The 26,254-nt window shown below is 44.4% G+C and overlaps 1 protein-coding gene across 2 annotated transcripts in view; it reads right to left on the minus strand.

The window, feature by feature from the left end:
* Positions 1-26,254, minus strand: part of TBC1D1 (TBC1 domain family member 1) — a 194,750-nt gene that overhangs the window by 59,076 nt on the left and 109,420 nt on the right. For both annotated transcript variants that reach the window (XM_069744615.1, XM_069744616.1), the window contains exons 12-13: positions 18,016-18,201; positions 3,554-3,715 (exon numbers count right to left, since the gene is read on the minus strand). In XM_069744615.1, coding sequence (XP_069600716.1) covers positions 3,554-3,715; positions 18,016-18,201 — 348 coding nt within the window. The remainder of the gene's footprint in view (positions 1-3,553; positions 3,716-18,015; positions 18,202-26,254) is intronic.

Raw genomic sequence — 26,254 nt, forward strand, 5'->3', positions numbered from 1 at the left:
GTGAACAATTCTATCTTCGGGAGACCCCAAACCTCCACTATGTGGTTGAATACCGCCTGGTTTAATTCCCATTCCCCTCGTTTCAGCTGTGTTCGGCTTAAAAAATCTGCGGCCTGATTTTCTGTCCCCTTGATATGAAGGGCTGACAGTGAGGACAGATTGGCCTCTGCTAACAGGATAGATTTTGCTACCTCCATCAGCGCTCGAGATCTCGTTCCCCCCTGGTGATTCAAGTATGCTAGCATCACCCTGTTGTCCAAGAGCACCCTCACGTTGTAGGAACGGAGGAAGCCTAGGAAGTGGTTGAGCGCACATTTTACTGCCAGGAGTTTTTTCATGTTTGAGGAAACTAGTTTTTCCTCCTCCGACCAGGGGCCTTGGGCCATTTGGTCATGTAAGCGAGTTCCCCATTCCCCTTTGTGGTGTTATGACAAAATGATGATATGGCATCGTATGGAACTTCAGTTTCAGTCCGGTCTTTATTATATTTAGTATCCACGCACTCCCAGATATTTTTTCCCAGGCTGGAAGATAGTATGTCAACCTCCCTCCCTCCTGGGGCACACCTTCATTGGGGCTGTTTTTTGTTATCAGGTTTGTTGAACATGAAGCCTCTTCCTTTAAATTTTTTATCCTCCCATCCTTTTTTGATTTTTAGGGGGTCTTCTACGCATAAATTTTCTGCTCCGAAAGGGCCGTCTATAGGATTGGTTGGGAAACCCTGGAAAAGCTTTTTTCTTGTCCCCTGCTTTCTCAAGAATGTCATCTAGGGTAGGACAAAATAAAAATTCTCCTTCGCTGGGAATGGAGCATAGTTTGGCTTTTGTCTGTAGGTCTCCCGGCCAACACTTGAGCCACAAAGCCCTTCTGTGTTTGAAAACGAGGCAGACCTTGCCACTAGTCTCACTGGAGTCTATAGAGGCGTCTGCAAGATATGCAGCGGCTCCCTTCATTATTGAGACGGAGTCCAATATTGATTCTCTTGGGGATCTATCCTTTAGCTGGGACTCTAGGTGGTCAAAGCACACCATTAATGCTCTGGCTGTACATGTAGCGGCTATTGGTGGTTTTAACCCCACCTCCCAAGAGCCCTTTAAGAATACTTCCACCCTCTTGTCCATGGGATTCTTAAGGGTCCCCATATCTTCAAAAGGCAAGGCAAATTTTTTTTGGAGGCTTTTGCAATGGCGACGTCTAACTTTGGCGCCTTTCCCCAGAAAGAACAAGCTGGGTCGTCAAATGGGTATTTCCTCTTTGGGGTTAGGAGGACTTTGTCTGGTCTCTTCTATTCCTTTTTTATTAAAGCTTGTGTTTTTTCATTTAATGGGAACGCTCTTCCTTTCCGTTATTCTAGGTCGCTAAACATAAGATCTTGCGCCGTTTTCTTGGACAGAGTCTCCACTAGCCCCGTGGTTGTCCTAACCGCTTTTGCTAAGGCATCTGTTTCAATAGGGAAACAATTGCGACCCCCTTCAGAAGATGAAGAGGATGATGGAGAAGAGCGTGAACTATCCGAACTATACTGATCACCATCTTCCTTACTGGAACTGGACTCCGGGTATTTGCGTCTGGATTTATGCTTCCTTTTTAACGCATCTTCCACTTGGGTTTTGATTAACTCTTAGGTCAGATGCGAATCTTGGGGACACTTCACATAGTATTTTTATGCATATGGCACAGAGCTTTTTTACCCACGTAGCGGGTAGTTCTACAGAGCAGATTGGACATACTCTGTTTTTTGCTGCACATTTCTTCCCCTAAGAAAACATAATAAACCCCATTTAGAATATGGACATTCAAGGAGGTCACTTACCCTCCTAATGTGAGGGAGATACCGGTTCTGGCCTAGGAGTTGCATCCTCAATTTGAACCGCTGTTCTTCCGGATCCATTGGAGCCTCTGCTACGACGTTGGGAAGAGGTGTCCTGCTGCTGTCGCTGTTGCTGCTGGCGTTTTATTTATTTATTTATTTATTTTTTTTTTGAGGGGACTGCAGAATTTCTTCTGCCGGCTGCTCCTTCTCACTCATGGTGAAAATAATCAAGCACCGGCGTTTGGTTGGGCTGCCTTATATTTCCGGGCCCCGGAAATGACCCCCGCGCTTGTGCACTCCGGATCTCCCAGAAAGCATTGCGGTCGCTCGCGCACGCATCACCTTCCGGCGCCCAGCCTCCTATAGGTGACAGCCGCCACCACCTCCTGGGCCACGGACCGGCGGCATGTCACCAGGCAGCTGCCGCCACCTATTACCGGCCATATATGGGTTACTGAGGGAGAGGCAGACTGGATCCTGCTTCACTGCCTCTCCCCCGCACAGGTCCCGCCGACCCCGGATCGTGGCCTTCGGGGTGGGAGAATCCACCACGTTCGAGGCATGGCCCCCCGCTGCCTGAATCCGGCTAGATGGACCCCCGGCATTCCGATGACAGGTATGTTGCAGGTTCCCAGTCAGGGACAGGAAACTGAACTGATGTGGGAGAGAGATACCGCCTTTTTCACCTGTAGGTTTCCTGTCCCTGAGGGTGGATCCCTCTCTCTGTGGTACAGTCATGGGGATAAGAGAAAATCTAATTAATCTGGGGCATGAAATATCTTCCCTGTGACAAGTTATCTGGTTGAGCCATTCTTTGCATAACGCAAGAGCCTCCCACCGTAGACTACGCGCTCACTGCACCTGCCCCAGGCATGACAAAAGAGCACAGGCGCCGGCAGATTTCAAAACAGCGCTGAGGAGGCGGTGCCCAGCGCCAAGAAGACTTGAGTGACGGCTGTGAGGAGTCTGCAGCAGGGGGGAAAGACCTGTCTCAGGGACTGAAGACAGGTATTTCGGACAAATTACAAAACGGATTATTTTTGCATTTACAGCACCAATAACTAAAAGAGCCACCTTGTCAGAATGCAGCATTACTGCTGCACAAGGTGGCTCTTAGTTTCAAACGCCTGATTGGCGAGGGGGGGCGGGGGCGGATGACAGGTTCCCTTTAAGGGCCAGGAAACAAAAATTCATCTCTGTTTATGCCAAGTTAGGTGGGGAGGAATAGGAGCCATTTATACTTTGATCTAATTAAAACAGTCTTGGAAAGTTGTGAGAACAGGGTCCACGGACTTTGGAAGTAGTCGATTGCAGAACCCACGTCAGTATTCCATGGCCACCAGAGAGAACCAGGCAAAACCACCTCCTACCAGCTGGCATTCCTACTGATTTGTGGGTCAGGTGCAACATCATTGTTGAGGTGACAACATCACGATGGGCCTGTAAATCAGAAGAAGCGCTGGGGATTCTGGCAGGTAACAAGACAGTTTGGAAGGGCTCTCATCTGATGGGTATGGGACACTGACTGAACCAGAGACCTGCTAATAAATACACTCATCTCTAGCTGTAACTATTAGTGTAATTCATTAAATAAAAATATATCATCTGCACATTTACATCAGTTATTTTGCACGGCATATTCAGAAGGGGTATGTATAAGCCTGTAAATGAGAGAAGTGTGCTGGTGGCAGATCTAGGACACCTTCCCTTTATGGGTTAGTAGATATTTCTCACGATTACCTTGCCCAACAGCAGCATGAATCTTTTCCATATCAGCCTTAATTTTTGCCCTTCCAGGGGTGTTCAGCATTTTTTCCCACACTAGGGTCACGTCTTTAAGACAGGGTGTGATTTCTTCATAGTCGAGCTTCAGACGCTTATTTTGCAAGTCATTTTCTGAGGCTTTGTAGAACATGAAAAGAAAAACAAAAACAGTGAATACTGATGGCCGTCTTGGCCTCTCCAGCTTCATGTCTTTTGTGCTCTTAGATGTTACAAAGACAAAAGTATTAATTATTTATTTTACTCACATGTATATACCCATCAGTTCCACAGGACTATACAGACACAGTGCATTGGGAATCAAAATCTAAATTCCCCATCAATATGTGTGAGGAAACTGAAGAATTCACACAAATATGGGGAAAAACCATACTAATTCGCTGAAGAGGCTTCCTTGGTGGGATTTGAAGCCTGGACCCCTGCACTGCAAAGTAATGCAAACCACTGACCACCGTGCTGCCCATGCATAGTACAAGATATATACCCCCACCAACCGACCCATTCAACATGGTTAGATATGTTATCCCGTAGAATGAGTCAGCAAGGACAGGGTCCTCTCCCCTCTGTACCAGTCTGTCATCGTAAATTTGGATGGATGGAGATGATGATGGATGATGAAGATCATAAGTTTGATTTATAGGCTGGAGGAACTGTGAAGCTGGGAAATGCAAATGCATTCATCATTCCAAAAGACTTGGTCACCTCGGATCCTTATAAATTTGGCACAAACGCTAAATTGACAACCACTAACCAAACTCAGCCCTCCCCTTTCCCTTCCTCCATCACCAGTTCCATTATCCATCCCTACTTACACCCCTTCCTAAGGACACTTGGTCTTCCTGTGATTCTCCTGTCGCTTTATGGACTTATCTAGTTCATAATAACGCAATCATTCCAGTTTATTCATTTTCTTGCTGTATATAACGTTTTAATTTGGCTTTTGTACCACCCGTTCCCCTTGATTCATTTGTCTTGCTTGTAATTTTATGGCTATAGTATGTGCATTATATATCCAATAAAGAACTATAATAACATAAGATAGGTAAAAAAAAAAAACAAACAAACTACACAACGTTGTCCAAGAATTCAAAGCTCTGCAGAAAAAGGAGAGGAGAGGTTGTACAGAGAAGTTCTCTGCTAAATGCCAAACCAAGCTGTACCACAATTCTATGCCAGGTCCACCATAGTGAAAGCCATTCTTTGCAGTTGCACTGGCATATGCAGGTTTAAGAGGCTATAACCTCTAAATTAACATGGAAACACAGATTTCAAACACCATATTGGGAAATCCTAACCTAAAGAATCGATTTTTTGCTTCAACATGGCAGAAAGTGGAAAAATCAGATGTTCTATAGTCATGTGATATAAAACCCACTGAATTTCTCACACATTGGGAAAAGACCAGGACAGTCACTAATGCGTCACTCACACCGATCAGATATTTTCCTGCTATAACGCAACCATACGTAAACATTTTATGGGGCTATGCAGCCCAGCTCTGTATACTGTAGTGGCCGCTGCCGAGAACTGCAGATCAGCTCATACTAAAGTGATAAAGAGGTGAACTGTTGGTCCCTTTAAAAACATATTTCCCGCTGGCTTTTTTTTTTTAACACTTGAAAATTATCTAAAATTCCTAACTTAAGATTTTCCATATCTCGTCAACAAATTTGTAAGGCTACGTTCACATTAGTGTCGCGTCGCCGTTGCGTCGGCGACGCAGCGGCGACGCACGGAAAAACGCGCGCGTTTTGCGACGCGTGCGTCGTTTTTGACGAAAATCGGACGCACAGAAAATGCTACATGTAGCGTTTTCTTGCGTCCGACGCTAGCGTCGGAAACGACGCACGTGGCGAAAAACGCCACCAAAACAAAGCAAAACTCAGGAAATGTATTTGTCTACTTCTATGACATGTTACAGACGGAGCTAGCCATCCACACAATGACCTCACACATATACCAAGCATAAATTCTGCTCAAGATATTGCGTAACAATCGCTGGCTGTACAAATTCTCCTGTATCGCTGTGGTTTTCACACCTCAGATTGGTAGCTAAACTCATAGGGAACAAAGAGATTAAAGGCTGAAAGAAGGGAACAGAAATGGCTTCTGCAAACATTTTCAAAAAAACATTCAAACAATTCTTACGCCCTCCTACCCATACACGAGGCGAATGTTGGCCTGACCACTCCCCAATTGTCAGGTGAGAGGTTCATCAGGTATGTCCGCTCTCAGACCGACAAAAGCTTTGTTCTCTTGAACACAAGCTGCCGCCGCCAGAGAGAAGTTTAGCATTGGCTCTCAAACATCTACTGAACGAGTGCTTCGGAGCATGGGGGAAGACTGCCAAGATGGCGGACGGACGACAACCATCTAATCTAGAAGAAGCAGCATCAATACAGAGGTAGTATTCCTCTGTTCATGTTACTAGAGGGCAGCAAAAACAAAATTTAAAGGTCAACTTTATAAGAACGATTTCATTTTTCACCTGCCAAATTATTAAACACAAAACTCCTCAACACAAAAAAGGTCAGCTAGCCAACAATGATATAAGGCGTAAAACAATCACATTTTTCATGTTCTATGTGCATATGTTAATTGTCCACTACCATGACTCCGTTACTAATTTTGCCATAAATGCTTAAGAAAAAGGCCTCCAAATAACCCAATAAACCTTTTCTGACTAGTTTCATTTTTTATGCCTTTTTACTTTGAGTTCTGTGCCCTGTCACCAGCTCTGCTGTCATAGCAATCATTTCCTCTTCAGAATCCTCTGCTCACTTCTTACCACATTTCCCATTATCCCTTCTTCTGGGCTGCAAGCCAGCAGTGAGCGCAGGCTTGTAAGGGTATGTGTCCACGGGCCGGATTACATCCGGATTAGCTGCGGATTGAACGCTACGTACAACTGCAGCGTTCAACCCGCAGCGTCCAGATGTTACAGCGTAGTGGAGGGGATTTTATGAAATCCCGTCTCCACTATGCGTGCGAACACGCGTCTGGCGGCCCGATGTTTACGGACATGTGTTAGAACACAGCTCCGTTGCCACAAGGTAAATAATAGGGTCCTATGTATAGGGTGCAGCGATTCCGGATGTGTGCAATGAACACATCCAGAAGGGGGCGGCGCTTTGGGTGGAGGGGGTTTTCTGCTCAGTCCAAAGCGCCCACAATCCAGTCTGTGGACACGCACCCTAACTTTGCCTACACCCCTCCCTCTCCTCCCCCAGAGTCATATACACACACACACAGCTCCAGCAAAATACAGGAAACTGCAAGGAATAGAAGTAATGCACAAAGCACCATTACAGCAGTCCTAACAATAAAAGATTACCATCTTCTCCCCTTCATTGGCATGGATGACGGAATGGACAATGTGATGGATCAATGCATGGGGAGAGATCTGTTTACTAGATAATGCCATACACCTAAATCTATTGTTTAAAAACAGTAACCTAATTAAATTGCTACCAATAACTGAAAATTTAAAAAGCACCTTGTCTAAAATTATGGCTCTATCACAGATTAAAAAAATAAAAATAAAACTGCAAAATAGAACAAAATATAAAAATGGCACACCAGTAAAGAGATCTGAATGTATTCCTATTATACAGCAGGATGTACATATATTAGACAGTATCTAGCAGTATAAAAAAAGCTGGGTCTGCAGGGAAAGCTGGCAGCATTCACAGAACAGAGCAAGCTCTCCCAAATGCAGCCAAGCCTACCTGCCAGGCATGATCCACACACCTCAGCGGTTGGAAGAGATTGAGAATCTCATGTGTGTCACAGGAAGGAGGAGATTTTCAGCCAGAGATCATGGGGACAAAAGAGCAGGTCAGGGTACATCATGTGGCCACCGGAGCAAATAACAGATGATTGGTGGGCTGCCAAGTTTTGGACCCATCAATCTGGCATTGATCACCTATCCTCTTTGTAGCTCTCCACTCAGGCCAAGAGATTAGGATGGTGGAGAGCATCCTCTATTTGAAACTCAACTAATTAATTATCTTAACATATACCGTATTTTTCGCTTTGTAAGACGCTCCGGATTATAAGACGCACCCCAAATTTTGAGGAGAAAAATAGGAAAAAACTATTTTTTAATAAATTGGTGGGGCGTCTTATAATCCATGCGTCTTATTACTTACCGGGGGTTGTGGTTGTGGTGGATCAGGGTCCCAGGCTCGTTGCCGGAGGCAGGAGTGGAGCATTGCTGCAGGCTGGGATGAGGGGGTCTGCAGGGGGCTCCTGTGCTGCAGGGGGGCTCCTGTGCTGCAGGCTGGGATGAGGGGTCTGCAGGGGGCTCCTTTGCTGCAGGCTGGGATGAGGGGTCTGCAGGGGGCTCCTTTGCTGCAGGCTGGGATGAGGGGTCTGCAGGGGGCTCCTGTGCTGTAGGGCTGTCTCCGGTGCTGCGGGGGGCTCTGGCGACATTTTGTGAAAGACCAGAGCCCCCCGGCAGTTCTTCCATGCGTTCCAGTATGACTAATTCCGGGAAAATGGCCGCCGGAATCTCGAGAGATGAGATCTCAGCGCTGAAATCTCATCTCCCGAGATTCCGGCGGCCATTTTCCCGGAGTCAGTCATACTGGAACTAACTCCGGGAAAATGGCCGCCGGAATCTCGAGAGATGAGATCTCAGCGCTGAAATCTCATCTCCCGAGATTCCGGCGGCCATTTTCCCGGAATTAGTCATACTGGAACGCATGGAAGAACTGCCGGGGGGCTCTGGTCTTTCACAATATGTCGCCAGAGCCCCCCGCAGCACCGGAGCCTTCAGCATCACCCGGGGCAGCAGCGGACAACCCCGGCAGTGGCGGCGGACGACAGCGGCGGCAGGCGGTAGCGGCGGCGGACACCCCCTCCTCCCAGCCTGTAATGGTAAGCGGTATATCCGCTTTGTTAGACGCACCCACATTTCCCCCCCAAATTTGGGGGAAATAAAGTGCGTCTTACAAAGCGGAAAATACGGTACTTACTTTGTATTGTCTTCACAGCCTGTCCCGTCCAGATCCCAGAATTCGAAGCGGCGGAAGTTCACAGACCGCCATATTGGGACACCCAAGTGGTGGGTGTCTCAATATGGAAACTGCTGGTGGTACCAGCCTCTTGCGCGGTACCACCAGTGGAACAGTCGCAACACACACACTGTATATGCCGTACGCACCACACACTGTATACGCCGTACGCAGCCTCTTGCACGGTACCACCAGTGGAACACAGTCGCAACACACACTGTATACGCCGTACGCAGCCTCTTGCACAGTACCACCAGCCGAACACTGTCACGAACATGCCGCCACCGGGATCAGCCAAATGATTCACTGACCGTCGCCATCTTTGTACAGGAGGAGCACATGCGCAGTTTTATTGTGACCGCTGCCATCTGTCTGTGCAGCGCCCCAGAGACCTGGTCGTTGCAGTATGACACTCTGCCGCTAAGGGGAGTGATGATACGTCTGATGGCACTAAAGGAGTTCTTCTGACCAGGTATCACCAGCACTCATTACACTTCACACTCCGGCCACTAGGGGGAGCAAAAGGTTTTATTTACTAGGCCATTCCTCACACTGGTAAAACTAGGGGTTGAATAGGAAGTTAGTCAGAAGCTGACAGGGTTGGATTCAGGCAACATCCCGTGGCAGGGGGTGTTGCAGGGAGAAGATTCAGGGGGGTCCCTGTCAGGTGTGGGAACCTGGCAGGTACCTAGCGACCAGAATAGAACGTTACGGAACCGCGCCTGCACTACCTTGCGGCGGTATCCTAAGAAAGAGACACAAAGCGAAGGATATTGTGGAACAGTGAGAAACGAAGCACAAAGGAGAGCCAGTAGGAGTCGTGCCCGGAGAACGGCAACATCCTACTGAGGCGCGTAGCCGGAACACCGAACTGACTATGCCTTACTTCAAAACTCCACAGGACAGTTAATTATAGGTTGGCTGTCTACCTTACATCACCTAAGCAGACATAGGGGGCAACGCGTGGAGAGGGGCATCTCTAGAGTCCCGGAAGAGCTCCGAGCCTACCCGTCAAAACGGGTGCGTCCTAGCCATAACAAACCTGGGGGACGGAGAACTAGAAATATCTGGAACAAATTAGAAAGAACGAATGAACGAAACAGAAGTTGTGAGGACTATTCCAAATGCTCAGCAGGGAAGCACTAAAACACACAGGCGCTAGTGGTAGGCAACGATTTCCACCTGCAAAGGGAACTCTGGATGTGCCTTCAGACCGGCCGGTCTCAGACAGCCCTGTTAACAGTGCTCTGGATTGAGGATCCTGAAGTCTTCAGTAAAGAGGTAAAGAGACTGCAACCTTTTGTCCTCGTTATTGTCTGCACCTCACACCATCACCATCCACCTTACTGGGAAGCCCTGGAGATATACTTCACCTGTGGGAAGGTATACCATCTAGCTGCTATTCCATCATCCCAGCGGACCCCAAGCAGCGTCGGTCGCCCTGACCGAACACCACAGGTGGCGTCACGAAATCTTGACAAACTATCATCACCCTTTTATTGGACGCCCCTTAGCAGGGTCACGGACCGGGTCCAGCCACCGTGACAACCCCAGAACTGAGACAGAAAGGACCGGTACTGAGTAACCTGTGGCCCTGTGTCTGGGGGCGCTCTATCTGTACAAAGATGGCGGCGGTCTGATTTACTGTGCCTGTTTGAATTCCGCACAGGCACAGTGAATCATTAGACTGATTCCGGCAGCAGATGTGCGATGTGTCTACAGGCAGAGGAAGACGGTCACATTAAAGGGGTTTTTCCACGAATGAAAGATCATTTTAAAAATGGTCTGTGTCTGACAGTGTATGCAGCATACCACACCTCCTGGGCAGGGGAGGAAGCAAAAGACAATACGGACATTACAGCAGGGGATCGCAGAGGATTCATTTTGTCAGCTAAAATATTTCACTGACTGTTTTTAACCCCTTTCTGACCTCGGACGGGATAGTACGTCCGAGGTCATAAGCCCCGCTTTGATGCGGGGCTCCGGTGGTAAGCCCGCATCAAAGCCGGGACATGTCAGCTGTTTTGAACAGCTGACATGTGTCCGTAATAGGCACGGGCAGAATCGCGATGTGCCCGCGCCTATTAACTAGTTAAATGTCGCTGTCAAACGCAGACAGCGGCATTTAACTACCGCTTCCGGCCGGGCGGCCGGAAATGACCGTATCGCCGACCCCGTCACATGATCGGAGGTCGGCGATGCTTCTGAATAGTAACCATAGAGGTCCTTGAGACCTCTATGGTTACTGATCGCCGGTAGCTGTGAGCACCACCATGTGCTCAGCGCTCACAGGACACCTGATTTTCTGCTACATTGCAGCGAACATAAGATCGCTGCTATGTAGCAAAGGCGATTGCGTTGTGCCTGCTTCTAGCCTCCCATGGAGGCTATTGAAGCATGGGAAAAAAAAAAAAAAAAAAAAAAAAAAAAAAAAAAATCGAACCTACACATTTGGTATCGCCGCATTCAGAATTGCCCGATCAATAAAAAAAAAAAAAAAAAAAAAAAAAAAGCATTAACCTGATCGCTAAACGGCGTAGCGAGAAAAAATTCAAAACGCCAGAATTAAGTTTTTTTGGTCGCCGCGACATTGAATTAAAATGCAATAACGGGCGATCAAAAGAACGTATCTTTAAAAACGCCAGCTCGGCACACAAAAAATAAGCCCTCACCCAACCCCAGATCATGAAAAATGGAGACGCTACGAGTATTGGAAAATGGCACAATTTTTTATTTTTTTATTTTTTTTTAGCAAAGTTTGGAATTTTTTTTCACCACTTATATAAAAAATAACCTAGTCAAGTTAGGTGTCTATGGACTCGTAATGACCTGGAGAATCATAATGGCAGGTCAGTTTTAGCATTTAGTGAACCTAGCAAAAAAGCCAAGCAAAAAACAAGTGTGGGATTGCACTTTTTTTGCAATTTCACCGCACTACATTTTCTAGTACACAACATGGTAAAACCAATGATGTCGTTCAAAAGTACAACTTGTCCCGCAAAAAATAAGCCCTCACATGGCCAAATAGACGGAAAAATAAAAAAGTTATGGCTCTGGGAAGGAGGGGAGCGAAAAACGAACACGGAAAAACGGAAAATCCCAAGGTCATGAAGGGGTTAAACAATATTTTACCTCACAAAATGTATCCTCTGCGATCTCCTGCTGTAATGTCAGTATTGTCTTTTGCTTCCTCCCCTGCCCAGGAGCTGTGGTATATTCTGTACATGGTCAGACAGACAAATTTTAAAAGGAACTTTGGTTTGAGAGAAAACCCCTTTAAAAAGTAAATATCAACGCCAACATGGCTCCTCCTAAAAAGTACGGCAATGACAGTGAGAGGAAAGCAGCAAAGGCACAACGTCGAAGACAACGGGCAAATGAGACTTTTGAAGAGCAACAGCATGGGATAGACAGGTCAAAGAAGAGAGCACAGACTGGAGAAGTCAGCACATGGGGAAAGAGTGGATAGAGGGATGAGCACATGGGGGAAAAGATTCTCAATGCTGCAAAGCCTGCCTCCATCGTGACATTACCGCCCTCCATCTAGTTAATAGGTTTAGAAAGTCTCATTTACTCTATTATAATTAACTACTTAAAGATGTGGCCTAGCTTGGTACTTAATTTTTTATGACATTTCACCTCCGGATTTTAAAAGTTCCATTTGAATTTTAATGGCACTATATTAACATGTACACCGTATGGGATTTGGATGTTTTGCCCCAGCAGTTTGCCCCCGGGTACATTTACTTCACCTGTGGGAAGTTATACCATCCAGCTGCCATACCATCACCCCAGAGGACCCCTTTAAGCAGTGTCGGTCCCTACCGACCGAATACCACAGGTGGCGTCACAAACAAACTTTATTCTTAACCCCTTAATCCCATATGACGTACTATCCCGTCAAGGTGACCTGGGACTTAATTCCCAGTGACGGGATAGTACGTCATATGCGATCGGCCGCGCTCACGGGGGGAGCGCGGCCGGGTGTCAGCTGCCTATCGCAGCTGACATCCGGCACTATGTGCCAGGAGCGGTCACGGACCGCTCCCGGCACATTAACCCCCGGCACACCGCGATCAAAGATGATCGCGGTGTGCCGGCGGTGCAGGGAAGCATCGCGCAGGGAGGGGGCTCCCTGCATGCTTCCCTGAGACGATCGGTACACGGTGATGTACTCACCGTGTACCGAGCGTCTTCTCCCTGCAGTCCCCGGATCCAAAATGGCCGCGGGGCTGCATCCGGGTCCTGCAGGGAGCACTTCCGGGTCAGGATCAGGCTGCAGCTGCAGCTCTAATCCTGCCCGGCTGTATGTCAGATCACCGATCTGACAGAGTGCTGTGCACACTTTCAGATCGGTGATCTGTTATGTCCCCCCCTGGGACAAAGTGAAAAAGTAAAAAAAAAATTTTCCACACGTGTAAAAAAAAAAAAAAAAAAAAAAAATTCCTAAATAAAGAAGAAAAAAAAAAATAATATTCCCATAAATACATTTCTTTATCTAATAAAAAAAAAAAAAAATAATAATAAAAGTACACATATTTAGTATCGCCGCGTCCGTAACGACCCAACCTATAAAACTGGCCCACTAGTTAACCCCTTCAGTGAACTCCGTAAGAAAAGAAAAAAAAAAAACGAGCCAAAAAACAACGCTTTATTATCATAACGCTGAACAAAAAGTGGAATAACACGCGATCAAAAAGACGGATACAAATATCTATGGTACCGCTGAAAACATCATCTTGTCCCGCAAAAAACAAGCCGCCATATAGCATCATAACCAAAAAAATAAAAAAGTTAGTCCTCAGAATAAAGCGATGCCAAAATAATCATTTTTTCTATAAAATAGCTTTTATCGTATAAAAGCGCCAAAACATAAAAAAAATTATATAAATGAGGTGTCGCTGTAATCGTACTGACCCGAAGAATAAAACTGCTTCATCAATTTTACCAAACGCGGAACGGTATAAACGCCTCCCCCAAAAGAAATTCATGAATAGCTGGTTTTTGGTCATTCTGCCTCACAAAAAAATCGGAATAAAAAGCGATCAAAAACGGTCACGTGTCCGAAAATGTTACCAATAAAAACGTCAACTCGTCCCGCAAAAAACAAGACCTCACATGACTGTGGACCAAAATATGGAAAACTATAGGTCTCAAAATGTGGAGACGCAAAAACTTTTTTGCTATAAAAAGCGTCTTTTAGTGTGTGACAGCTGCCAGTCATAAAAATCCGATATAAAAAAACGCTATAAAAGTAACTCAAACCCCCCTTCATCACCCCCTTAGTTAGGCTAGGTTCACATTGCGTTAATGGGTTAACGCTAACGGACAGCGTTGCACAGCGAAAATGTCACAATTAACGCCGTGCAACGGGTCCGTTAGCACACCCATTGACAGCAATGTGATTTTCGGGTGTAGCACATCGCTAGAGCGTGCCATTTTCGGCTTGCGCTAGCAAGGTGCCGTTCTCTTGTGGCGCGCCTCGGACGCTGCTTGCAGCGTCCGCGGCGCGCCCGAGGTCCGATCCCCGATCTTCCAGAGCGGGGACGTTAACGCGACCACTAAACGCGACACCTAAAAAGACATTGCGTTAGCGCAATCCGCTAGCGCTAAACGGATTTCCCTAACGCAATGTGAACCTAGCCTTAGGGAAAAATAATAAAATTAAAAAAAATTTATTTATTTCCATTTTCCCATTAGGGTTAGGGTTAGGGTTAGGGCTAGGGCTAGGGCTTGGATTACATTTACGGTTGGGATTAGGGTTGGGATTAGAATTAGGGGTGTGTCAGGGTTAGGTGTGTGGTTAGGGTTACAGTTGGGATTAGGGTTAGGGGTGCGTTTGGATTAGAGTTTCAGGTAGAATTGGGGAGTTTCCACTGTTCAGGCACATAAGGGGCTCTCCAAACGCGACATGGCATCTGGATCTCAATTCCAGCCAATTCTGCATTGAAAAAGTAAAACAGTGCTCCTTCCCTTCCGAGCTCTCCCGTGCGCCCAAACAGGGGTTTGCTCCTGACGAAGCCACGCTGTAGCGACACGCGTTGGGCTTTTTTTGCCCCCCCCTTGACCAGTGGTATGCTGCTCTAGCGCCGGTCTCAGCTCCGGGCAGCTATTTTTTGGCGCATATGGCCTTCTTTTTTGTGCTTATTTTTGTGCGTACCTGTATGCCTCTTTCTCCCCACTCTTACTGCCTGCTGGCAGTTATGATAGTGATAGGGCTTTTTCTATTTGGGATCTAGACGGCTCTTACATTTAGTCTATAGGGTTTATGCAACTTCACTTATTTCATATTATAGATCATGTTATTGGGTATATGATATTTATATATTACAGACTTATGTAGGGTGCGGGTCTGTTTTGTATGTACTAGCCCCTGCTCGATCAGCTATCGTTTATTGTGTGTATATACTACTCCCTGCCTCATCTAGCTTATCTTTATAGGCAGGTGCGATACCTACACACTTTTTTCTGTGGATATACACCCATGTTTTTTTGTAGGGTTCAGTATTGTTTGCTTTATCTCACATTACAGACGTTGTACATCCTGCATATGGTACTCCCCTATTGGGGCCCCTTTTCAGCATGATAGGTGTATGCATGTATACGCACAATAGTATAATTACTCACTTATTGTATTATATTTTTGTTTTTGTTATGGCCATAACAATTTTGTGTTTATAGGGCAGACTGTTTTTTTCTGCACCTCCATAATTGTTTGTATATATTCTATGCGCTCTTTCATATACCATCTGTCTGTTATGTCATGTAACAGCTGTGATATGTTTGCATTATAATTAGAGTATTAGCTTTGATCTGGTCTTGGGGGGTATTCCCTATTTAGGGATGTACCTGTTTGGTTTTTAAATGTTTTTATTGTGTGTTATGTCCTGTTTTTGACCTTAATAAAAATTATTTATTATTATTATTATTGTTTTTCTTTTGGTGATCCCCGGTCAGTTGTATGTCTTCTTTTTTCTCTTGCTTTTTGACAGTACTTTTGTTTGACATACCCCGGGTAGATCCCATTTTGTTATAAGGATGATGGTGCCCTCCACCCTTCTTACTTGCAAACAGGGGTTTACCCCAGCATATGGGGTATCAGCGTACTCGAGACTAATTGGACAACAACTTTTTGGGTCCAAGTTCTCTTGTTATCCTTGGGAAAATAAAAATTTGGGGGGCTAAAAATCATTTTTGTGGGAAAAAAAAAGGATTTTTTATTTTCATGGCTCTGCGTTGTAAACTGTAGTGAAACACTTGGGGGTTCAAAGTTTTCACAACACATCTAGATAAGTTCCTTGGGAGGTCTAGTTTCCAATATGAGGTCACTTGTGGGGGGTTTGTACTGTTTGGGTACATCAGGGGCTCTGCAAATGCAACGTGACGCCTGCAGACCAAACCATCTAAGTCTGCATTCCAAATGGCGCTCCTTCCCTTCCGAGCTCTGCCATGTGCCCAAACAGTGGTTCCCCCCCACATATGGGGTATCAGCGTACTCAGGACAAATTGGACAACAACTTTTGGGGTCCAATTTATTCTGTTACCCTTGTGAAAATACAAAACTGGGGGCTAAAAAATAATTTTTGCGAAAAAAAAAAAAATTATTTTCACGGCTCTGCGTTATAAACTGTAGTGAAACACTTGGGGGTTCAAAGCTCTCAAAACACATCTAGATAAGTTCCTTAGGGGGTCTAGTTTCCAAAATGGTGTCACTTGTGAGGGGTTCCAATGTTTAGGCACATCAGGGGCTCTCCAAACGCAACATGGCGTCCCATCTCAATTCCAGTCAATTTTGCATTGAAAAGTCAAATGGCGCTCCTTTCCTTCCGAGCTCTGCCATGCGCCCAAACAGTGGTTTACCCCCACATATGGGGTATCGTCGCACTCAGGACAAATTGCACAACAACTTTTGTGGTCTAATTTCTTCTCTTACCCTTGGGAAAATAAAAAATTGGGGGCGAAAAGATCATTTTTGTGAAAAAATATGATTTTTTATTTTTACAGCTCTGCATTATAAACTTCTGTGAAGCATTTGTTGGGTCAAAGTGCTCACCACACATCTAGATAAGTCCCTTAAGGGGTCTACTTTCCAAAATGGTGTCACTTGTGAGGGGTTCCAATGTTTAGGCACATCAGGGGCTCTCCAAACGCAACATGGCATCCCATCTCAATTCCAGTCAATTTTGCATTGAAAAGTAAAATGGCGCCCCTTCCCTTCCGAGCTCTGCCATACGCCCAAACAATGGTTTACACCCATATATGGGGTATCAGCGTACTCAGGACAGATTGTACAACAACGTTTGGCATCCATTTTATCCTGTTACCCTTGGTAAAATAAAACAAATTGGAGCTGAAATAAATTGTGTGTGAAAAAAAAGTTAAATATTCATTTTTATTTAAACATTCCAAAAATTCCTGTGAAACCCCTGAAGGGTTAATAAACTTCTTGAATGTGGTTTTGAGCACCTTGAGGGGTGCAGTTTTTAGAATGGTGTCACACTTGGGTATTTTCTAGCATATAGACCCCTCAAAATGACTTCAAATGAGATGTGGTCCCTAAAAAAAAAAAAAATGGTGTTGTAAAAATGAGAAATTGCTGGTCAACTTTTAACCCTTATAACTCCCTAACAAAAAAAAATTTTGGTTCCAAAATTGTGCTGATGTAAAGTAGACATGTGGAAAATGTTACATATTAAGTATTTTGCATGACATCTCTGTGATTTAAGGGCATAAAAATTTAAAGTTGGAGAATTGCGAAATTTTCTAAATTTTCGCCAAATTTCCGTTTTTTTCACAAATAAACGCAAGTTATATCAAATAAATTTTACCACTACCATGAAGTACAATATGTCACGAGAAAACAATGTCAGAATCACCGGGATCCGTTAAAGCGTTCCAGAGTTATAACCTCATAAAGGGACAGTGGTCAGAATTGTAAAAATTGGCCCGGTCATTAACGTGCAAACCACCCTCGGGGCTTAAGGGGTTAAACTCCCTTTAAAGACCTTTCCCTTTACTTGGGTGCCCAGGGCCACGGACCGGGTCGCAGCCACCATGACGTCCCCTTCAAATACCGGACCCGATACAGAGTACCCCACTGCTCTGGTGGGCGACTCAACTTGGCGTCACGAACAGGATGTAACCGGAGCGAACTGCTGGGGGAGAAACATCCTCTAACCACACAGTATAATGCCATGTTCAAAGTATTCTTTTTTTTTTTTTTTAAAGAAACCAATTTAGAATCGGGTCAGTTATTCTTCGATGAATAAATTTGTGCAGAAAGAAATATTGGAGGGGACAAAAAAAATAAAAAATATAAAATAAAAAAAAGGTAAATAACAAAATAGAAGTAAAATATTGCAAAAGAAAAAGTGCTTATTACTGTCTGGTTAAATCTCTGACCTTGTAACTTTTGGTTTTCCTTTTCCATCCTGAGAAGTAGAATTTGCTGTATTATGGCTTTTTTCCAAAGTTCTCTCAGTTCTTCTGGAGTGCGGTGCCTTAATGCTAATACAGGCCCAAATGGACCATCTTCACATACGGGCTGGAGAGGAGACCTCGGGGGGATATCACCCACCTCTGAACGTTCTGTGGAATCAAAATAAAGTGCGTCTTAATTCACATCCTGAAGATTTTTTCATTTCAGGCAATGGGTCACCAGCGACATTAGTATCAGTCAATGGAGGAAATATATTTCGGCACATGCAGTGTTAGCACTGACAAGAGATTAGTCACAAGTGCAATCTCAAGGAAACCCATAAAATATCAGCCTTCAAGGGGCTTTGTAACAGGGGGGGGTGTAGGAGCAAAAAGTGAAACGCGAGGAATTTGGAGCAGGATCATGGAAAACCATAGACCATACAGGAACATGAATACAAGGTGCGTCATCAATTCCTTAAAATATTTAACAAATCTTGTGCTTAATTTTTCCCAATTTTCATGCTCCGCTACCATTGTGTAGAGAGTGTTCATATTGGAGGCAACAGTAACGGTGCGAATTGGAACTTTGAATGGCTAGAAAAGTGAACCCATAAAAGGAATATCCACAGCCATTCTTTGCATCTATGCTCGGTTTGCAATATTGCCACAATCTCTTGCCCATCAATAAAGAGGAGCAGGGAACTTCTCAGTTATTAGCACTTTGCCATTCATACCAAAAACACAAGAATCTTAAAAGGCAGTAGGCTGGAGAAAAGTGTGGGCCTGCGAGCTGTGTGGTTAGCAAACTATTACTCAATGTGAGAACCACAACACTGGTTAATATTTAACAATGGCGCTACCGGTAATGGACAAGAGGCATGCAGAGGTCACGCTACACCATAAACACCATCATAGCTGTCTGCCTGGAACAGAGGGAAAAGTGCAAACACGGTGAGAACGATGAACACTGCATAAACAGAGGCATGGCCAGACTCTCGACAGTTTTATATGATCAGTTTACTTATCTTTATGATGCAGTGAGGTTTTTTTTTCTTGATCTGCTCAGACAACGTCACCATTGGCTGCAAATAGCCATCAACATGAAGCAGGTGATCATGAAGAACTATAACATTACTAGATGGTGGCCCGATTCTAACGCATCGGGTATTCTAGAATATGCACGTCCACGTAGTATATTGCCCAGCCACGTAGTATATTGCCCAGCGACGTAGTATATTGCCCAGCGACGTAGTATACAGCACAGAGCCACGTAGTATATTGCCCAGCCAAGTAGTATACAGCACAGAGCCACGTAGTATATTGCCCAGTCACGTAGTATATTGCACAGCCCACGTAGTATATTGCACAGCCCACATAGTATATTGCACAGCCCACATAGTATATTGCACAGCCCACATAGTATATTGCACAGCCCACATAGTATATTGCACAGCCCACATAGTATATTGCACAGCCCACATAGTATATTGCACAGCCCACATAGTATATTGCACAGCCCACATAGTATATTGCCCAGCCACGTAGTATATTGCACAGCCCACGTAGTATATTGCACAGCCCACGTAGTATATTGCCCAGTCACATAGTATATTGCCCAGCCACGTAGTATACAGCACAGAGCATATTGCCCAGCCACGTAGTATATTGCCCAGCGACGTACTATACAGCACAGAGCATATTGCCCAGTTACGTAGTATATTGCCCAGTTACGTAGTATATTGCCCAGTTACGTAGTATATTGCCCAGTTACGTAGTATATTGCCCAGTTACGTAGTATACAGCACAGAGCCACGTAGTATTGCCCAGCCACGTATGTCACAGGTTAAAAAATAAACACTCACCTTCCTATCCAAGGGCCCCTTGTAGTTCTGTCGCCTGTTCGCCAGCTTCCGGTCCCAGGGTGTGATGACGTCGCGGTCACATGACCGTGATGTCATGGCAGGTCCTTCTCGCGCAGGACCTGTGATTACGTCACGGTCACATGACCGTGACGTCATGGAAGGTCCTTGTCGCATACCATCTTTAGCACCGAAGCGTCGCGAGGAGCGGGAAAGGCGCCGGAGGGCGAGTATATGATGATTTTTTTAAATTATTTTTTAACATTAGATCTTTTTACTATTGACGCTGCATAGGCAGCATTAATAGTAAAAACTTGGTCACACAGGGTTAATAGCGGCGGTAACGGAGTGAGTTACATGCGGCATAACGTGGTCCGTTACCACTGGCATTAACCCTGTGTGAGCGGTGACTGCGGGGAGTACGGAGCGGCAGGGGAGTAGGGAGGGACTAATCGGACTGTGGCCGTCACTGATTGGTCACGGCAGCCATGACAGGCAGCTGGCAAGACCAATCAGCGACTTGGATTCCATGACAGACAGAGGACGCGACCAATGAATATCTGTGACAGACAGACGGACGTGACCCTTAGACAATTCTATAGTAGATGATTTCGTCTGAGGCTACATGTCACCTTTGGCTGCGAGACACGTTACGTGGCCAAAGATCACTCTGTTCAGCTGAATGCAGGAGAATGGCTTGGATACAGCAACACGGAAGTATCCTATCATTTAGAATGCATTCTGCAATTTTTGTGCACATGATGCGTTTTTTTTTTTTGCGAAAAAAAAACGCATTGCGGTAAAAAACGCAGCATGTTCATTAATTTTGCATTATTTTTCGCGTTTTTCCCACTATATAATGCAATGGGAAAGCTCCGGGGAAAAAAAACGCATGCGGTTTTCTTGCAGAAAATGTCTAGTTTTCTTCAGGAATTTTCTGCAAGAAATTCTTACGTGTGCACATACCCTTACGGACATGATTTACAAAGCCAATTAAAAATAAATACCCAAAGCGTATAATTCGTTGTTTATAAAAGAATAAATGTGAATTTTTAATACATAAAAGTTATTGTTAAATGGTCTAAGTGACTTTTGTGTCACAAATATATATATATATATATATATATATATATATATATATATATATATATATATATATATATATATATATATATATATATATATATATATATAAATAAATAAATACACATACATATATGTATTATACTTCCAACAACAGCAACCAGGACAACCAGAAAACCAAAAAGGTCTTTCGGATGAGACTCGTCAACGCATTTTGGTGGGTGTGGAAGGGTGAACAAAGATAAAATAAAGATATGGCATCCATACAACAGAGCCATTGAAATTATTAACCTAGGCCTTGTATAATCTTTTTAATTATTGAAGTTAAAATATGGATGGCATGCGGATGTCAAGAAAGGACTCTTGGATGGCATAAGGATGACAATTGGGATGTCCATTTTTCTGGATGAAAACCGACTTTTTCATACGCTTGTGTGAACTTACCTTAGACATACACACACTATGTCCAACTACAAAGCATTTACTGCTCTGGTTATGGCATAATGCCTTTGTTCGTTCTCATAGTTAAGAATATGTAAATGTGAAATGTGTTTTGTGAGGTATGGCAGCTCTACCAACACTCACCCCCTGAAGCTGCACGGTGACACTAGACAACCTGTGGGTAAATTTGGAGGAGACATTTTTTTTCTGTATAACCAATATAGAGCAGAAGAAAACCGGGGCATAAATGACATTTACAGAATTCACTCCTTGAATTGTACATTTTTGTCTCCAGCCAGGTAAAATTAGCAGCTCCACGACTTGTTATACATTAGGCATTTCTTCTAAACTGCAGAAAACGTAGCTATGCACACAACGCGCTTCATGTCCAGTCTTGTAGTTCGGGAAGATAGAAATTCTTGGAAGTCCGGGGTTTCTTCAGAAAACAAGCAAGTATTGATGAAGAGAAGATGATAATTAAAGGATGTACATTTATTACAGCAGCTGCTCTCTGGAAGGCGAGTAAAACAAAGAGGCGTTTTGAGAGAGCGGCTTCTCTGCCAGTGCAGGTGATTATGTCAGCCATGTTTAACCGGAGGCATTTTATACTTTCTTCATGGAAGCTGGAATGTGTGTGAACAACAGGTCATGTGCAGCCTTTATATGATGACTGACAAGATGCTTAGCCTACACTCGTAGCTGTCAATCAAGAAGGTATAAAAGATAGATGAGATAAGATTTCGTAAGGAACATTATATGGTAATTCAAGTATTCTTCATTTGACGTACACTGATAAGAAGGTAGAAGTGGCCATACATGTTACTAGTTCTCTCTATAGTGCTCACACATCTAGAAAGAAGCTACACCTTAGATCACACGCCCCCGGAAGAAGCGAGCAGCGAAACGGCGCCCATCAGGCAGACGGGAAGGACACCTGGACGCAACGCACCTTGGCGGTGAGCTCTCCTATATCTTTGCCTTGATGCCGGTACTCCGGTTATGTGAACCGCTTGGTCTATGACTTTTGCTCCAACCTCTGCATATAGTCACGTTGTTATTTTGTTATCTCCCACTGCGGTATTAGCGCTTTACTTGGCTACTTGCTATATGGTCTTCGCATTTTGTTAGTGGCCCATATCTGACCCTCTCTTTTGGTCACTATCTGATACACTGCAGCTATTATATTCTCTGCAATTTATAGAGCAGTTTTTGTATATACACATACTTTTGGCATGATTTCTATATGATTGACCAGCGTTATACTTTATGGTGACAAGGTGCATATGTAGACAGTCAGTTTCAATATTCTGTACCGGCTATTAGGCTGTGGAGATTGAGCTTCCGCTGTTTCGTACATCTGTTTTTTATTACTTGCAGTTATACATTTATACTTATTGATGCATTTGCATATTTACATTTATTCTGTTATATTCTGTAAGGAATTCAACAGTGCATTTGTTGCGTCTGCTATGTGGTTGGTCCTTCCCCGCGGAGGTTTCTTTTAGCTCTGTTATTTGTTTTATTTCTGTAATAAAGATATAAAACTTTTTAAATTTCACCTTTTGCCTTTTCACTTTTTGTCCTATGGCTATTATACCATTATGGACGTTGTTGAGTATACCTTAGATGGCAGACAAACATTCTTGGCCAGCTCTCCCCTACACTAGAGTGCTCATTTGACTAAGCGTTCCTATGTTCTCTGCGAGGAAACCATTGCCATTCATATTTGGTGGAGGCTTACAGTGGCATGTAAAAGTCTGGGCACCCCTGGTCAAAATTACTGTTATTGTGAACCTTTAAAGGGAAGGTGCCACCAGTTTTTTTGCAGTTTTTTTTTTTTGTGAAATTAAAGCTTAAAATAGTAAATAAAATGTATTAATTCAATGTTTGCAAACATTTCTATATGAAAAATATTATATATTTTCTTACAAATATATATATATTGACCACTAGGGGGAGCATTTTCCGTTTTAGACCTCAAGCAGTTATAGTAAGACTTACCAGCTTTACTGTTAGCTGGAAAATTGGGGCAGTAACTGCCGACATCACCATTTCCCTCCCCTTTTGGGTGGTCTAATATTCCTGGGCCAGAAAGAAGAGCAGCATTTTGGGTGTGACTACCCTGTGCTCTGCTATCAACAGCAGTTACTGCATCAGAAACAGCTACAGTGTTTACAAAAAAGCAGAACATAGTGGGCTCAGCAGCATGGTGGACTGGAGGAAAAGTGAAGACATGTGGTGTTTATGTATGGAGCAGCATTATCTGAGCAGAGCTGTCTGTGACTCATCCCTCACTAAGATAAGAAGGAGGAGATCCAGGTCGGCAGAGAATAGCCAGGCATTGTGGAGGGAGGGGAGAGATACATTGTATGGCAGAGAGAGAGGCAGGCTGTGAATGCAGCTTACCAGAGATCACAGGGTCTGTGTGTGAGGAGGCGGAGGCAGAGCAGGAGAAGCACACAGGGAGGGCAGCGTGTGAGCAGAGGATGTCTGCCCAGGACGTGCAGTGCCTGCCTGGAGTACAGAGGAGAATGGAGATAAATCACTCGCACTCCACATCCTCCGGTTCCAGTGAGTGCTTCTCTCCTGCGATAGAAAGTAAGTGGTGCTCAGCAGATAGCACTGGGCTATAATAAAATGGCGGCCAGTCACACCTATAGCAGTGAGTTGTGCAGCCCACAGAGGCGTGCCCAGGTCACTGCTAAAGCAGCTACAATGTTAGAGATAGGAGATAATAGACCGGCGCTGACCCTATGTCCATGGGGTGCCGTAAATTGACACCGATAGTGTCGTGAACTGCTTTGAAACCAAGATGTCAGCCCCCAGTGCCTTCTTTAAACTCATATTACACACGTAATCTGTTTCACATGCATTTAAAACTTGGTTATAGCAGCATGTTATGCTACATTACAGTGATTTATTAATGATCTACAAACGCGGTACCTTCCCTTTAAGGAAGCTGGAGATAAAATCTCTAAAAAAGGGCCAGAATCTAAAAAAAAATAATCCATAAAATCACAATTGTATGATTTTTACCAATTCATTTGCATTTTAGTGCATGAGATAAGTATTTCATACAATAGAAAACAGAATTTAATATTCAGTACAGAAACCTGTGTTTACAGAGGTCGGACGTTTCCTGTAGTTGTTAATCAAGTTTGCACACACTGCAGCAGGGACTTTGGCCCACTCTTCCATACAGATCTTCTCCAGATCTTTCAGGTTTCGGGGCCGTCGATGGGCAACAGAGTTTCACCTTGCTCCAAAGATTTTCTATAGGGTTCAGGTCTGGAGATTGGCTAGATCACTCCAGGACCTTGAATGCTTCTAAAAAGCCACTTAGTTGCCCTGGCTGTGTGTTTTAGGTCACTGTCATGCTGGAAGACCCAATGCTCTGAGATGGAAAGAGGTTGTTGGCCAAAATCTCGCCATACATGACCCCATCCATCCTCCCTTCAATGCGGTACAATCAATCATTCTGTTCCCAGAAAAACAACCTCAAAGTATGATCTTTCCCCCACCATGTTTCCCAGTTGGGTCAGTATTCTTTGGGATGTACGCATCCTCTTTCCTCCACACATGGTGAATGGAGTCAATACCAAAAATGTCTACTGTGGTCTTAATCTGACCTCATGACCTTCTCCCACGCCTCCTCTGGACCATCCAGATAGCCTGTGGCAAATTTCACACGGGCCTGGATACGCGCTGGCGTAAGCAGGGGGACCTTGAGCGTCCTGCTGGATTTTAATCCATTACAGCATAGTGGGTTACGAACGGTAATGTTTGACGATTAGTGATGAGTGAATATACTCGATACTCGAGATCTCCCAAGCACGCTTGGGTTTCCTCCGAGTATTTGTAAGTACTCGGAGACTTATTTTTCAGCGCCGCAGCTGAATGATTTACATCTGTTAGCCAGCATAAGTACATATAGGGGTTGCCTAGTTGCTAGGGAATCCCCACATGTAATCAAGTTGGCTAACAGATGTAAATCATTCAGCTGCGGCGCTGAAAACAAACTCAGAGTACTTACAAATACTCGGAGGACGCCCGAGCATGCTCGGGAAATCTCGAGTACAAAGTATATTCGCTCATCACTATTGAGGATGTGGTCCCATCTCTCTTCAGGTAATCGACCAGGCCTTCCAGTCTAGTTCAGGGCTGATCCTGACCTTTCCCCCATGAGGAGAAAATACAGCATGGAGCCTCAATCCGAGGAAGATTGACAGTCATCTTGTTGTTTCTTCCATTTTCTAATAATTGTGCCAACAGTTGTTGCCTTCTCACCAGGCTGCTTGCCTCTTACATGTAGACCATCCCAGCCTTGTGCAGGTCTACAATTTTGTCCCTGGTGTCCCTAGACAGCTCTTTGGTCTTGGAGAGGTTGGAGTGTGATTGTTCCAGTGTGTGGACAGGTGTCTTTTATACAGGTAATGAGTTCAAACAGGTGCAATAAGTACAGGTAGTGAGTGCAGAGTAGAAGGGTTTCTTAAAGAAAAACTAACAGGTCTGTGAGAGCCAGAATTCTTGCTCGTTGCTAGCTGATCAAATATTTATTTTAAGCGATAAAATGCAAATTATTAAAAAAAAAAAAAAAATCATACAAGGTGATTTTCTGCCTTTGAGACCAAATCATAAACTAAAACAGTTGAAGTGTACCTACGATACAAATTACAGACCTATCAATTCGTTACAGGGAAAACTTGCAAAAATCGGCAGTGTATCAAATACTCATTTTCCTCACATTATATAGTTATTTACATTTTTTAAATTACAAAGAAAAAGGAAAATGAGCTGATGCAAAAATTTGGGTACCCATGGAAATTTGTATGATCAAG

This window comes from Ranitomeya imitator, chromosome 1 (assembly GCF_032444005.1).
Source record: "Ranitomeya imitator isolate aRanImi1 chromosome 1, aRanImi1.pri, whole genome shotgun sequence".
Lineage (NCBI taxonomy): Eukaryota > Metazoa > Chordata > Amphibia > Anura > Dendrobatidae > Ranitomeya > Ranitomeya imitator.